Source organism: Alternaria hordeiaustralica (assembly GCF_023758085.1).
Source record: "Alternaria hordeiaustralica strain BMP 2776 chromosome Unknown scaffold_23, whole genome shotgun sequence".
Lineage (NCBI taxonomy): Eukaryota > Fungi > Ascomycota > Dothideomycetes > Pleosporales > Pleosporaceae > Alternaria > Alternaria hordeiaustralica.
In genome coordinates, this window is record NW_026056795.1 from 400,930 (window position 1) to 417,733 (window position 16,804).

General features: G+C 54.1%; 1 protein-coding gene across 1 annotated transcript; it reads left to right on the forward strand.

Annotated features, from left to right (window-relative positions):
- Positions 1-3,549: 3,549 nt before the first annotated feature.
- On the forward strand, positions 3,550-15,819 carry J4E84_008772 (putative Hybrid PKS-NRPS biosynthetic cluster; the record flags this gene model as incomplete). The annotated part of the gene is made up of 4 exons (XM_049391341.1): positions 3,550-7,646; positions 7,774-10,976; positions 11,030-12,829; positions 12,887-15,819. The coding sequence occupies 4 exons, from the start codon at positions 3,550-3,552 to the stop codon at positions 15,817-15,819; spliced, it is 12,033 nt and encodes a 4,010-aa protein (XP_049241043.1).
- Between the last annotated feature and the right edge of the window lie 985 nt (positions 15,820-16,804).

Below are 16,804 nucleotides of genomic sequence, written 5' to 3' on the forward strand. Positions count from 1 at the left end.
CTTTGGCTACACCACCAGAGGAGAACCGTACTCTCTGCGATACTGTCATCTTTATGACGCAAAGCCTTCAAACCTACCACAGGCTGCTCGTCGACATCGTCGGACCCAATCACTCGGCTATCTACGACTCACACGACAATCGCAAGTCTAGCACTGTAGCCAGTAGTTGGCTGAGTCCAATCGAAGGATTGGACGTTGATGAGTCAAGAAGCTACATGTCTGACACGACAGGCCGATCGCCGCTGAAAAGGCGTCGAACAGATAGCAGTGTTGACTTCGCTGTAGTGCATCAGACGTCTCATAGCAGTAGCGTTGACATGCCTACGAGCCTTCTGTTACTATCTTGCCACGCAAATCTCCTACACCACTGTCAAAATACCTTTTCCGCCATTCGAGCAGCGTTACTCGCCACACGCCGCCAGATCAATCTCTTTACGATCTCGTTTCTCAACATAGTTGACGTCTCCTTGCCTCCCGATCCGGACCTGCAAATCATTGTCCTTATTCAAGCTGTAATTAGAATGGTAGATAGAATTGGCCGTTTACTGGGCTACCCAGATGATAGCGAGGCCGGCTCAGATGGCGATGGGTGCGAGAGCGATACTCGTGGCAGTGTTATCCCCCGGCACCTCCTCGAGCTGATGCTGAAAAGTGAAGGATGCGAAAATGGCTCGGCAGATAGAGCAGGGACCAAGGCGCTGAAGGAGGAGATTCGCAGACTACATGAGCTTGTGTACAAGCCAGTGTAAAGGATACCGATGTGTGACAATATCGAGCGGTATTGCGAGCAAATAGATCCTCATACATACCGTTAATAAAACACTAGATACGGTATCACTGCCTTCTGTAAACTTCACAAATTGTATTCTCCGGCACTCAGTCTTGGCAAGATACCCCCACAAACTCTAAGACGCCTTCAGGTGTTACGAATCATTACTGAACATACACCACGCCCGTCAATATGACGCTTCCCAGATTCAAGGGGGTGATTTGAGCCGAATGGGCTTCGGTGGATTTTCTGGGACGTGGTAGCCGAGTGGCGTGATATGCACGCGCTGTCAGACGGTCAGACGTGCCCAGGTGTTCGGGACTTTCCAGTTTTCCCACAACACACGTCCCACACACCTTCGGAAGCAGAAAAACTGATGCAATTGCAGGGATAAATTGCGAGCAACAAGGTGACCTTCCAGCTATCATCTCCAAAGCGTCGCAAATGTCAAGGATTACTTGAGTTGGAAGCACGGAAATCAGCTTCTTGAACTCTACCAACATTGCATTCTTACCCACTACCCATCGGCCAGCCATGTCACTCGCGGAGATTGCTCTCCGGCTTCTCCGCCTCAGTCCGGCGCTCGTATCCTCCATGACCCTCATGTTCGCCCTCGACGAGCACCTGATGTTCGGAACTTGGGTGCAGGACCCCATCCGCCCGTTAGCAAACTCTATCCTTCCCGCCTGGTGGACTAGGGGCGGCCTTCGATGGCAGTGGGTGCTGATCGTCTTCTACCCCGTCGGCTACCTTCTCGGCATTTTCAACCTGCTTATACCGGGACATCAGTTCGGCTCGACGACGTGGTATGCATGGGGACTATTCTTCAGTCTAGCTCATATGCTGTTTGCGCCAACGGCTCTGCGCCGCATAGCAGCTATCGAGAAAAACATTCCAAATGGGAATGTTGTCATCTCCATGGAGTCTTGGCTTCGGATGAATTGGATCAGAGCTTGGACTACAGATCTGCCGGCTTGGTTGTGCTTTATTACTGCTGCGCTTAAAGCGCTGTGATGGATGATTGCAAGCAGGTTGACGAGGACGATGTGGGTGACGGGGTCAAAGGGGGCGGGAGTGAGAGGGCGGAGTACGGGTGGGGGCAGTAGATTACAATCTTTAAGCTCGCAACATATGGCCAAGGCGGGTAAAGAAAGAAACTTTGAACCACACTCACTGCCCAACAAGGTCCTTTTAGGCGTGCGATATGCTCACGATACGAGCTTTGAAGCGGATGATTGCACACGTTCACGGATATTTAAGGGATGAAGCTTTGATCGTTTGCGCCCCGACCTCAGGACCCACTCACTAGCCTCGCGCTAGCGGACCGTCTGCCGGAGGCTCTTTGATTCGAAGAAACTTTCTTACTAGATGATGAAAGGCTCGTCGCTTTTGGGGAAAGGCGGTATACACGATTGGTATACATACAGCTGATATAAGCCAAGAGCTCATGATTTATTGATAGGATACCCGACAAAGAGAAATATTGCACGCGCACAGCTACATCGATAACGCCAGGTCACCGAAGTGCATGGTACATTGTCCAGCACGATATCCATGGCCCTCATAATACCCCTCTCTACTACTCCAGATACAGCGCAGCGCAGCACATTAACAAAAGAGCAGTGTGCGGAATGAAGCTTTCCTTCAACTGCAAGTCAGAGTAAAGCCCTGTTATAGACAAGACGACGCCCATTGGCAGCCCGATACCACGGAGGCTCGGTACCCAGAGTACGACCGAGAGGAAGGCACTGACGCCGAGCATGAAAGCTTTCAGCTGCTGATCCGAAGGGTTCAGCCACCATGAAAATAGCACTCTATTGTGGTCCGGTAGTCTCTCTTCGAGATTTTTAGAGAAACCAGGCGTGAGCTTCGTGGTCAGGCGCGCTTGCATGGCGATAGCGAGAAAGAAGACTAGCGACTTGCAGATCCAGTCACTTATGACTGGTCCTGAAGGCATGTTTTCTGTAGGAAAGTGAAGAAGGCCTTGTAGAGATAAGGTTAGCATGTTGCACACGTTGCCTTATTGATGAACGAACTTACTATGCCTGATGCTGGTGTCCTTGCCTGGATGATCCAATGGATCAACGACTCGATTCGGCCTCGCTGGACTTGGTCACAACTGCGTGCTCGCTTGGATAGGTAGAGATGAACAGGAAGTATGTTTGCGGGTCGTGTTTGACGGTCGAATGGGCAAGAATGTGGAGGAAAGACCTATCCGTCTATATATTGTGTCATCATTTCGGTACTTATGATTTTCCTTCACTACAAGCGGGTGCAGCCTCAGCGCTACTACAGGATAGTACCGATACCGTGGCCCAGCAGACTATTCGGTATTTTTGTTGCCCATATTGAAAGAGAAAAGTACCGACGTTACATGCTCGGTACTGGTGCGATCAGGCTACAGTCTCTTCACAGCATCTTTGTCCGCTCCGATTCTTCCTTCGCACACTGATTCCATCTAGAGGCCCGAATCGGACTGGCTGTTCTTACGCGTCTGACACCGATCCCGAAATACATCAGCCTGAGAGACAACGACTCCAAATCCTCTCGAATGCTGATGTTGGGACGGGAAGCCGAAGTCAAGAACGCCACAGGAAAGTTGGGGCCGCCCTGAGTGAGCATTTGTATGCAAGTTAGTGGGTGGTGGTGTAGTTCGATAGTACGAATGAAAAACATTAGTTGACCAAAAAACATTGACTCACCACATCCTTTCGCGCGACTTTGATCATTGACGAGTTTCAACACCGTGTCCCAAGCTATACGACCATCTTGCATTCGCAATGACTGCCCACCGCGACACTTCACATGGCAACGGAGAGCCAATCGCCGTTGTTGGAAGCGGCATGCGCTTCCCTGGCTCTTCGAACAATTCGTCCAAACTCTGGGAGCTTCTGCTCAATCCGCGCGATCTTCTCAAGCGCATCCCAGAGGATCGTTTCAACATCGACAACTTCTATCATCCGGACCCGAACCACCACGCAACGACGGATGTTCGGGAGTCGTACTTCCTCGAGGAAGACCACCGTCACTTCGACGCGGGGTTCTTCAATATCAAGCCCGTCGAAGTAGCCGCCATTGATCCACAGCAGCGCCTGCTGATGGAAGTGGTCTACGAATCGCTGGAGGCAGCGGGAATACCGCTGGAATCCTTGATCGGCTCTCGTACCGGGGTCTACGTTGGACTCATGTGTGCCGACTACCACGATCATTTGCACAAAGACGTCGACACTTTGCCAACCTATGCTCCGACAGGTACGGCTCGAAGTATCATGTCGAACCGCATTTCGTATTTCTTCGACTGGCATGGCCCCTGTATGACCATCGACACCGCGTGCTCCTCCAGTCTGGTCGCGGTGCACCAAGCAGTCCAGCTACTACGAAGCGGCGACTCGGACGTTGCGGTCGCGGCGGGGGTTAACATGATCCTTGGATCCGGGCAGTACATTGCTGAGAGCTCGTTGCACATGTTGTCGGCCGATAGTCGGTCCCGCATGTGGGATGCTGATGCTAGCGGGTATGCGCGTGGTGAGGGTGTAGCTTCTGTAATTATGAAGCGTCTCAGCACTGCACTCGCCGACGGCGACAAGATCGAGTGCATCATTCGAGAGAGTGGAGTTAATCAGGATGGTCGAACGAAAGGTATCACCATGCCAAGTGCTTCTGCACAGATGGATCTCATCGAGCAGACTTACAAGAAGGCTGGGCTGGATCCAAAAGACCCCAATCAGCGCTGCCAGTACTTTGAGGCGCACGGAACCGGAACTGCGGCTGGCGATCCAAAGGAAGCTGAGGCTATCAGCAAAGCCTTCTTCCACCCTGGCGATAGCACGTCCCATAAGGGCGATCCACTCTACGTTGGCTCCATCAAGACCGTCATCGGTCATACCGAGGGTACCGCGGGATTGGCTGGTCTTCTCAAAGCCTCTCTCGCAGTACAGCACGGCGTCATACCACCCAATCTGCTTTTCAACAAACTTCATCCTGCCGTGGAGCCGTTCTACACCAATCTCGAGATTGCAACAAGCTCCAAACCATGGCCAAGTCTCGCGGATGGTATTCGCCGTGCCAGTGTCAACAGCTTCGGCTTCGGAGGTACGAACGCGCATGTTATTATCGAGAACTTTCTGCCTTCCACTGGCACCCCTACACCGGACAGTACGACTCTTTCCACGCCGCTGTTCTCACCCTTCAACTTCTCAGCTGCATCTAGCAGTGCATTACGAGGAGTCTTGTTGTACTACTCGAAATACCTTCAATCTCATCCCACTGTCGATCTTGGCGATCTTTCCTACACCTTGTATGCTCGAAGATCTCATCATGCAATCCGAGCCAGCATATCGGCAAAGTCAGCAGAGGACCTCCAGGCCAAGATTGACGACTTGCTGGCGGCATCATCGGAGGGAAGTGCTGGCTCCAGTTTTGGCACCCGTGCGAAAGAACTCTTGCGACCAGTACAGATCTTGGGCGTGTTCACTGGCCAGGGTGCACAGTGGCCGACTATGGGCAAAGGCTTGATGAAGAGCCCGTATGTCAGGACAATAGTCGAAGACCTGGATCGTGAACTGCAGCGTCTTCCTGAGCCACACAGACCAAGTTGGACACTTGTAGACCAGCTCACCTGCGACGCGACTGAGTCTCGCGTGGCAGAAGCTGCATATGCACAGCCGCTCACAACCACAATCGAGATCATCTTGTACGATCTCCTTCGCAGCGCAGGCGTCAGCTTCCATGCGATCATCGGCCACTCCTCGGGCGAGATTGCCGCAGCTTACGCCAAAGGGTTCATCACCCGAGCAGAGGCGGTCAAGATCGCGTACTACCGGGGTTACTATTCAACCATGTGTCCATCCGACAAGCCTGGAGCCATGATGGCCGCTGGCGCATCTGCAGAGGACGCGAACGAGCTTTGCGACCTGCCTATGTTCAAGGGTCGTTTGTGCGTCGCTGCCTACAACTCGCCTACAGCTGTCACGCTTTCTGGCGATAGCGATGCTATCGAGCAGGCGAGAGAGATTCTCCAAGACGAAGGGAAGTTTGCAAGAGTCTTGAAGGTTGACAAAGCGTATCACTCGTCACACATGGAGAAGGTGGCAGCTGGTTTCCTCGAGGGCCTAAAGGGCTGCAACATCCGACCTCAACATGACACGCTGGGAGGTCCTTCGTGGTTCTCCAGCACGTATGAGAATACGGAGATGCGCGGTGATGTGCAGGGGGATTGCGATCTTTCTGGCTCATACTGGGTAAATAATCTGCTCCGGCCTGTTCTCTTCTCCCAGGCCGTACAGTCTGTTGCCACTGCCAAAGAAGGCCAATTCGACTTCGCTATCGAGGTTGGTCCACATGCAGCGTTGAAGGGACCAGTATTAGAGACGCTTCGTGCCCACAGTGATGCGGAAGCATTGCCATATGTGGGCTTGCTGCACCGTGGGAAAGACGATATCGATACGTTCAGCAACGCCCTTGGCGACTTGTGGTCTCGGTTCTCTCCCTCTCCAGTCGACTTTCACACGATGGACCTATCGACATCCGGTGCGCTCAGCCGAGATCTATTGAAAGACCTCCCCACATACCACTGGGAGCACGACAGACTCTACTGGCATGAGTCTCGGATGTCTAGAGCTGTAGCCAGCGCCAAGAACCCTCACAATCCGTTACTCGGCGCGAGAACGACAGATGTGACCGAGAACGAGATTCGCTGGAGGAATCTGCTTAAGCTCAGTGAGATGCATTGGGTCCGGGGCCATCAGCTTCAGGGTCAGGTCATCTATCCAGCAACAGCTTATATCGCCACCGCCGTGGAGGCAGCTAGATGGCTGTCGCCAGGCGAAAACATTGCTGTGATAGAGATACAGGATTTCAGCCTCGGTAAACCGCTCGTCTTTGGAGATGGCGATGCCGGCATCGAGACACTCTTCACGCTGCACAACATCGCCAAGGAAGAAGGTAACAAGAGTTACGTCGCTTCCTTTTCGTATCATGCGTCGAACAATGCAGAAGTAGAACTTCTATCCACGCATGCGACGGGTAAAATCCGGGTGACGACAGGAGATTCGCACCCCCGATGGCTGCCGTCTCGAAAAGGTGACCCTCCCAATCTCACCAGCGTCTCAGAAGACCGGTTCTACTCATCTCTGGAGCCCATTGGCTACAGCTATAGCGGCGACTTCCAGACGCTCTCTTCGATCGAGAGAAGGCTCGACTACTCTTCTTCGACCATCTCAGTGCCTGCGCAGAATGATGAGCCAGTGAAGATGCTCCTACACCCGGCTATGCTGGACACGGCGCTGCAGGGCATCTTCTTGGCGTATTGCTTCCCGGGTGATGGCAGTCTTCAACAGCTGCATGTTCCCACTGGGATCAAAAGCTTCCGCGTCAATGTCGGTTTGTGCGAGCAGCATCTCGGGGCGGAAAGCAAGAGCGTAAACTCGTGCGCGCACCTGACTGAGAACCCGATGACTTCCAAGCAACTCCGCGGCGATGTCGACATCTATACCCACGAGGGCGCCGGCCTGGTCCAGATGGAGGGTATCCAAGTCGTCGCTTTTGCTGAGCCCACCGCGGATATGGATAAGAAGTTCTTCACAGAGCACATCTGGGCGCCGCTCAACCCAGATTGCGAGTTGGCCATGGGCGGTTTCAGGTCCACGGCTGAGGACTACGAGTTCGCTGAGGTCATGGAAAGGGTCGTTCTCGATTACATGAGGAACATCACTGGTACCTTCCCAAAGGACGTCAGACAAACCATGAACCTCGAGTGGCATTTTGAGTGCATGTTCGAGTTCTACCACCACGTCATTTCTACCACCGGTACGAGACCATACTCTCAGAGCAGATGGCTGGATGACACTGCAGACGACATCGCGGCCTTGAAAGTCAAGTATGTTCTACTCCTTCCTCCTCTCGTAACAAAGCGCACCTTCTTTTTCGGCTCTCTTTCTTGCCTCTGCCCCCTTAGCTCTTTCATCAGGAATGCTGACTTGAATCTCGCGCAGATGGGCACACAGGACGGAGCTCCAGCTAGCCCGCGCAGTAGGTGACAATCTTCCGGCCGTTCTCAGAGGCGAGACAACAATTCTCGAGCACATGACTAAGGACGGTCTCCTGGATCGCTTCTACGAGGTCGGTATGGGCCTACGAGAATGGTCTCTCTTCCTCGGCCAGACCGTGAAGCAGATTGTGCATCGATACGGCCGAATGAAGGTACTGGAGATCGGTGCTGGTACAGGTGGAGCTACCAAGGTGATCATGAAAGAGATCGGCCGCTCGTTCGCCTCCTACACCTATACCGACATCTCTTCGGGTTTCTTCGAGACTGCACAGCAGGTGTTCTCTGCCGTGAGCGACAAGATGATATTCAAGACTCTGGACTGCGAGAAAGACGTCGTGGCACAAGGGTACGAGGAACATTCGTACGATATGGTCGTGGCGTCTCTGGTCCTCCACGCGACGACTGATCTACGCCGCACTTTGAGGAATGCACGTCAGCTCATGAAGCCTGGAGGCTACCTAGTCATGCAAGAGATCACCAACAATGACGTGAGCCGTACCGGTTTCATGATGTCTGCCACCACAGGTTGGTGGCTAGGTCAGAACGACGGGAGAATGCTGTCGCCTGGTGTGTCGACGCTCGAATGGCACCAGTTGCTCCTTGAATGCGGCTTCTCAGGCATTGACACGGCTACCCCCGAGATCGATGTATTCCCTTCAACGCTGACTGTCTGGGTTACACAAGCTGTCGATGACCGCGTCTCGCTGCTCCGCGAGCCACTTTCCTCCTTCAGCACCTACAAGCCGGTTGGCGAAGAGGAATGGGACCTAGTGATCATCGGTGGTCAGACGCTGGGAACCAGCCAGCTCATTAGCCAAATCGTTCGGCTAATCCAGCCGTTTGGCGTAAAGCATGCCGTCTATCGGACACTTGGTGATATGACAGGCTCCGCCAAGACGACACCTAACAGCGCGATTCTTTGCCTAGCGGAATTAGATGAGCCCATCTTCCGCTCCCTGTCAGAACAGACGCTCAAGGGAATACAGCGACTATTCGAGACCCAAGGAACCGTCCTTTGGGTAACACAGGGTTGCAGGTCGGATGAGCCGTATATGAACATGTCGATTGGTCTCATACGAACTGTGCTGCTCGAAATCCCCGACCTAGTTGCGCAAGTGCTCGATTTGGAAAGCGGCACCAAGCCCGATCCTCGACAACTTCTGGAGACACTCATTCGCCTGCGCTATGGCACCACATGGGAGAAAAACTGTAGCATCGACAAGATGCTGTGGACACAAGAGCATGAGCTCGCTCTTGAGAACGGACAGCTCATGGTTGCGCGCGTCCATCACGAGAACGTCATCAACGATCGGTACAACGCATCCAAGCGAACCATATACCATGCCATCAACCCGCAGACCACGCCGGTCAATCTCTCGCTCGACTCTACCAAGCCAGCTCTGGTTCATAATAGTTCTCTCCAGACCAGGATGTCCATGTCGAATCGGCAGGCTGCTGTTGAAGATGCTTCGGATGTGGTGATCAAGGTTGCCTACTCGCTCTTGGCGCCTGTGCTTACGGCTCCTCTTCAGCCGACCTATCTGGTCTTGGGTACGAACATGGCCACGGCCAAATCTGTCGTGTCCATTACGCCGACCAATGGCTCGCATGCCCTAGTCCATCCAGAAGACATGGTAGAGGTTGAAGTGCCTGCGGGTAGCGAATCTCAATTCCTCTCCCAGCTGGACAATGTGCTGAGCGTCGAGAACCTGCTTTCTGTGTGCCGGAGAGACTCTACCATTCTCATTCATGAGCCATCTCCGGAGCTCGCGTCTAGCGTCATCGAGGCTGCATCTCTCATCAACGTGACCGTCTTCTTCACCACTTCCGCCACACCAGTCGCTGACGGCGCGTGGATCAGCATTGATTCTTACGCTCAAAAGCGCGAGGTCCGGTCTTTGCTGCCCTCTGCTGTCGCAATGTTTGTGGACGGCTCCAAGGATGCCCAACAAAGGCAGTTGGGCGAGATGATCGCTTCCGCTCTGCTCGACTCCTGCCTTCGGACGACGCTCGCCGGGATACAAGCACTGCAGCATGCTCGTGGCTTTGCCATACAGGATCTCCGCCCAAGACTACACAGGGTTGTGCAGTTGGCAATGAGGGACACGCTCCTGTCGAAGCCTTTGAGCTCCAACTTGGCGCCTATAACATTGGAACAACTGGTTGGTGGGTCCGAAAACGAGGCTGCTACTCCAGCCGTCTTGGACTGGAACAGCGCCTCCCCGGTCCCAGTGCAGATTTCCACGGTCGACGGCCTTGTCCACTTCAAGAGCGACAAGACATATGTCATGTTTGGACTTACCAGCGACTTGGCGCAGTCCACCTGCACTTGGATGGCATCGCACGGAGCGCGGAACATAGTCCTCACGAGTCGTTCACCAAAGATGGATGACAGATGGCTGGAAAGCATGAAGCAAGACGGAGTGAGAGTTGAAGTCTTTGCGAACGACATTACCGACAAGGCTGCTCTCTCTTCGCTTGTGGACCACATTCGCCAAAACTTCCCGCCCATCGCAGGTATCGCCCATGGCGCCATGGTTCTCGACGATGTCTCATTCTCAGAGATGCCGCTCGAGAAGATGACCAAGGTGCTACGGCCCAAGCTTTGCGGAGCCATCTTTCTGGACGAGCTCTTCCGTGGAGGCGCGGATGCGCTGGATTTCTTTGTCTTTTTCTCCTCGGCTGTCACCATTGCCGGCAATCGCGGACAGGCAGCCTACAGCGCTGCCAATTCCTTCATGACAGCGCTCGCGAACAAGCGTCGCAGCCAAGGCCTAGCGGCATCTATCTTCCACATCGGCGCTGTCATGGGTGTAGGATACATCAACCGCAATCATGGGTTCTTGGGGAGCGTGCACGAGGCCTCTTTCAAGGTCGGCTTCTTGCTGCTATCCGAGAGAGAATTCCACCTTTGTTTTGGCGAGGCCGTCTTAGCGTCTCATCCGCTCTCTGGGCGAAATCCCGAGGTCATGACAGCGTTGAGAACGTCTGGACTAGACGATGTGATGATTCGTTGGCCTAAGTTCCCTCGTTTCCAGCACTGCCTTCAGAACGACCAAGTGGGTGACAGTAAGAACACCAAAAGGGCGGCTGACGCTTCGATCAAGAGCCGACTGGTCGAAGCAGCTACGGAGGAAGAGGTTCGCGATATCGTGCAAGGTAAGCGTGTACATCCTGGCTATGCACTGCAGCATAAGACTGACAGTCTCTAGATGGCTTCATCCGTAAGCTACGCGTCATCCTCCAGATTCCAGACGACAAAGAGGCGTCCCAAATTCTTGCATCAAGGATTGATGATCTCGGCGTTGACTCTTTGGTCGCTGTAGAGATTCGTTCCTGGTTCTTGAAGGAGCTCCAGACCGAAGTGCCTGTATTCATGATCTTATCCGGCGGTCTGGTTCAAGAGCTGCTCGATCACGCAGTGGCCAACACGCCAGCTCGCCAGACTCCAGACCAAGGCGACACCTCTCATGGTCCCGAAGTGGTGCTTCCGGATGCGACGCCATTGCCGGCCCCGGATGCCACTAGCCCATCTCCGTCAAGAACCCCACAGACAAGCACAGACTCGTCCAGCCCAAGCCATCTGAGCGATGACGACTTGGATAAGCAGGAGGCATCGTCCGCCACCTCCGGCTCGGTCGCAGACTCCAATGAGGTGACCAAGCCAAGTTTTGACAAGATACACCCCATCTCACCTGGTCAGTCCCGGTTCTGGTTCCAAAAACACCTGATGGAAGACCAGACGACGGCGAACAGCACTATATGCGTGGCGGTCAACGGCACCATAAGACTAGGGAGCCTGGAAAACGCCGTCCAGAAGGTGGCAGCACGGCACGAGTCTTTCCGGACTTCCTTCTTGGTGGATGAGAATCAGAGACCTGTGCAGGGCATTTCCGAAACTTCGCGTTTGAGCCTCGAGACTGTGCTTCTCGCTGATGAAGCGGGCGTGGCACACGAATTGAAGAGACTCAAGAACCACGTCTATGACATCGAGCACGGCGACTGCATGCGCATTGTGCATCTCAGCTTGACGCCAACGAAGAGCTATCTTCTCCTTGGATCCCACCACATCATTATGGATGGCATCAGTCTGGAGGTCCTCCTCGATGACCTACAGAAAGCCTACAACGGCCAAGACCTGAACGTTGAGCCAGCGTATCAGTATTCGTCCTACTCGGAGAAACTGCGCGAGGACTTGGCATCGGGGGTAATGCAAGGTGAGATAGAGTACTGGCGGTCCGAGTTCGCAGCACCGCCGTCGCCGCTCCCTCTTCTTCCGTTCTCGGCAGCTAAGAATCGCGTCCCACTGGCCGCATACGCGCACAACTCGATGAGTCGCGTCATTGACTCGCAGCTCTCATCGCAGATCCAAGACGCATGTCGCGAGCGGAAGGCAAATCTGTTCCACTTCCATCTGGGCGTGTTTGAGGTCCTTCTATTCAAGCTGTTCGGCAACAGCGATGTTTGCATTGGTATGGCCGACGCCAACCGCTGGGACGACCGAGTTGCGAAGAGCATCGGCATGTATCTGAACTTGCTGCCGCTCAGGTTCCATTTGGAGAATCAGCACTCATTCGAGGAGGTGCTGAAAGAGACGCGCAAGAAGGCTTATCGAGCAATGTCCCACTCGAGACTGCCATTCGATGTTTTGCTCGACAACGTAAGCTGCGAGAGGTCGACAGCAATCAGTCCTCTCTTCCAAGCATTCATCAACTATCGCCAGGGTGTGAGTGAGAGGCGACGCTTCGATAGTGCAGAGGCTGAAGTCAAGTCAATTGATCTCCCAGGATCCGCTTACGACGTGTCTCTGGACATCATCGAGAATCCAGGGGGCGAAACTCGCGTCACTCTATTGGTGCAGCGCGGTCTGTACTCTGAAAGCGATGCATCCCAGCTTCTGGACATGTACTTCGCCTTGTTGAACGACCTTTCCCGGTCTTGCGGAATGGCCTTGCAGGACGTGTCCTTGTTCTCAAGTCAGGACGTCAGCACTGCGATCGAGCTTGGAAAAGGTAAGTCGGCTGTCTACACATTTAACATAGACTCGGAGCGCTAACAACGTCTTGCAGGTCCCGTAATGATTTCCAAGTGGCCGGAGACTTTGGCGCATCGTATCGACGAGATGATCGCCAAGCACCCGGACGAAACCTCAGTCAAAGACTGCAACGGCGCGTCGTGGACATACCAACAGCTTGATCAACATGTCGGAAGGATATCATCCGCACTTCTCAAGGCAGGCACGAACCCAGGATCGGTTGTGGCGGTCTTCCAGGAGCCGTCGCCCCACTTTGTGTTTTCCTTGCTTGCCATTCTCCGAGTTGGCGCCGTCTACGTTCCCTTGGACTGCAATATCCCATCAGCGAGGCTCCGCATCATGATGGAAGAGTCCCAGTGCTCTGCGCTGCTTGTCAACACCACGACGGCTCCCCAGACCGAGAGCATGGAACTCTCGCCATCCGTGGCTGTTCTGGATGTCCTCCTTCTCCAGGATGGGACGTCAAGCCTTCCTCCGGTCTCCGCCCGAGCGAGCGAGCCGGCAGCTATACTGTTCACCAGTGGAACCTCGGGAGTTCCCAAAGGCGTGATGTTGTCACACGGTAGCTTGCGCAACCACGTAGAGGCTTTGGTGCACACGCATGGGTTTGGACGTGAGACGGTCTTGCAGCAGAGTTCCGTGGGTTTCGACATGTCTCTGAACCAGATCTTCATGGCGCTCGCCAATGGAGGTACTCTCGTCATCGTTCCAGAAGTCCTCCGCAAAGACCCTGTAGCCGTGACCAACATTGTGCTGAAAGAGAAGATCACATACACCAGCGCAACCCCGTCGGAATATCTCGCCTGGCTCAGGCACGGCGCGACTAGCCTTTTTCGAAGCACACACTGGGCATATGCCACGGCGGGTGGTGAGAAGTTCTCGCATGAGCTCCTGCAAAGCTTCCGTAAGCTCGGTGCCCACTTCGAACATAACTTCCACTACTTCAACGCTTACGGCCCGACCGAATGCGCCATGTCGTCAAGCGAGCTGGATCTGAGCTTGCTGAACCACAATGATGGCCTTGTTCCAGCCGGTAGGACCCTTCCAAACTACGGTGTCTACATCGTGGATCAAGATTTGAGCGTCTTGCCAATCGGTTGGTCCGGAGAGGTCTGCATCGCGGGCGCAGGCGTAGCCATGGGTTACATCAACAGTAGCGATGAGTCGCAAAGCAAGTTCCTGCACGACCCTATGCCGACTTCGGTGGCTACACAGAACGGGTGGACTCGAATGTACCGAACTGGAGATAAGGGTGTCCTCAGATCAGACGGTTCCTTGGAAATCATCGGTCGCATCGATGGAGACACGCAGATCAAACTCAGAGGCCTGCGTATCGAACTGCAAGATATCGAACAGTCCATACTGGACGCGGCCAAAGGACGTGTAAAGATGGTGGCAGTTACGCCTCGGGGTGACCCTGCACTGTTGATTGCACATGCGGTGCTGTCGCCTTCGGACACCTCGGTGGAGAGCGATATCCAATTCCTCGGCAGCCTCGCCGCCTCGCTGGACCTGCCGCAGTATATGCGACCCGCGGCCATTATCGCCATTTCCTCGATGCCACTAAATGCAGCCGGCAAAGTGGACAGAAGAGCCCTCCGAGGACTCGCTATCCCAAGCACTGTGCGGGGATCGGAATCGACAGAGGAGCTGACAGAGATGGAATCCAAGCTGGTCCAGGTCTGGCTAGACACACTGCCGGAGCTGATGCAGGAGGTGCATCGTATCGACGCCAGTTCTGACTTTTTCCACGTTGGTGGCAACTCCATGCTGCTCATCGAGCTGCGGCAGCTCATCAACAAGACTTTCAAAGCCAGCCTGCCCCTATTGAAGCTGTTTGAGAACAGCACACTGGGCGCCATGGCAACCATGATGCAGGACGTGTCTTCGGATGCTGACAAGCCGATTGACTGGGAGGCTGAAACCGCGATCCCCAGTGACCTTCTGGAAGGAAGCACACACCAAGCTCCGGGAGTAGCAATGCAGAACCACACGTCTCCCAAGACTGTGGTAATCAGCGGCGCGACAGGCCTCCTGGGCAGCTCTCTGCTCCGACTGCTAGTTCAGGCCCCCGATGTTGGCAAGATACATTGCATTGCGATTCGCGACATCAGCAAGTTGGCCGAGTTTGCAAGCTACTCCAAGGTCGTACTACACAAGGGTGATCTTTCTCTTCCGCGCTGCGGACTAACGGAAGCGGAGGCCGAGTCGATTTCAGCCTCAGCAGACGCCATCATCCACAACGGTGCAGACGTGTCGTTCCTCAAGACATACCAGTCTCTCAGGAGCGCCAATGTTTCCTCTACAAAGGAACTCGTGCGGCTCGCATCTACTCGTCGTATTCCGCTCCATTTCGTCTCGACTGCCACGGCAGGCAAGTTCAACAAGTCCGAGACGCTAGCTCCAGAGTCGCTCGCCCGCTTCCCACCTCATCCAGACGGTGGCGCAGGGCTAGCTAACGGCTATGCGGCTTCCAAGTGGGTCAGCGAGGTTTTCCTGGAAAAGGCCAGCCAGCAGATCGGCCTACCGGTGTTCATCCACCGGCCCTCAGCCATCATGGGCGATGATGCAGGTGAGGACATCATGTCCAACCTCCTCGAATATGGGTCCCTGATCAAGGCGCTGCCCGACTTGAGCCGCTGGACTGGCTATGTAGATCTTGTATCTCTGGAGAACGTCACCGAGGGCATCGCTCGTTCGGTCTTGCAGGCGACTACAGGTGCTGACAGCAACTCGCGAGTCGAGTATCTGCACCACGCAGGTGACCAGATCATCCCCGTGCAGAGTATTCGGGGGCTGTTGAGCGGCGAGGCGGGTAGTGGGCTGGAATCGTTGCCCATAGGCGAGTGGGTGGATGGTGCGGTTCGGAGTGGTATGAATCCTCTTGTGGGCGAGTTCCTGCGCGACGCCGATGCGCATGGTGGACTGCAGGTCGGACAGAAGCTGCTGTTGAGCAAAGAGAGCTAGATGCTGCTTGTGGTGATAGTTATGGGAGATGGTTGTCTTTATTACTCACTCGGGAGCACATGTGAGAGAGCTAGGATAGGCGTTGTGGAATTGCTTAGGTTAGGAGGACTTTGGTGATATCCGGCATAGTTTGGGGAGTGGGTACAAGGTAGAGATTTCATTAATATTGTTTTCGTGCGCATACCTACTCTATGGAATCTGAGGCAGTTCCGGATGAGAACACGATGCGCGTTAATCGTTGACGCGTGCTCGGCGCGTCTGGAGATTTGGAGTTGAGAAGGCGCTGGTGGTGCACGGGCCGGGTTGACGTAATCGCATTTCCAGCCGATGACATCAGCATCTAGCTTTCACCTTGCCCTGCGTCCTCTAACTTCAAGTCGCACCACACAATATTGCTCCATAGCAACTGTCATGGTCATGACCGCAGCAACAGCACGTTCATATCAGCAAAACCTCCTCGGTATACCGAAGATGCTAATTGACATAGCTTCTTCTTTCGTTGCGTCATCATCTAATTCACTGCACTTCGCGACTGCCCTACCATCTGGTCAAATCGACACCTCGATTATGTCTACTGCAATACCTAGGGGAAGCGCCATTAACATGTGGGTTGTCATATCGTGGAGTAGCTGGTGGACGCCCCCGGATCACAGTCGCTAGGATCTACATTCGCGATCTTAGCTCTTCACGACAACTCAAATTTGATAAGGTATACGGCGCATGGCCAGGCCGAGAAACTTGTCTTCTACTGAAGACTTCCAAAGTGGGCAGTCTTTGTCATGGCAACATTCTTTCGATATTCACTATCACCGGTCACGAAAACTCACGGGTCGCGCTGCCTGATCAATCATGAATTGGTTGCGATTCTTTCACTAATTGTTGTACACAAACATTCTCTTCATTCGTGCGTACCCTTCCGTGGAACTTATTAACCCCGCCACGAAGTCTGTCTCGCACTGTTTACGCACACCGAAGCTGTTCCTTC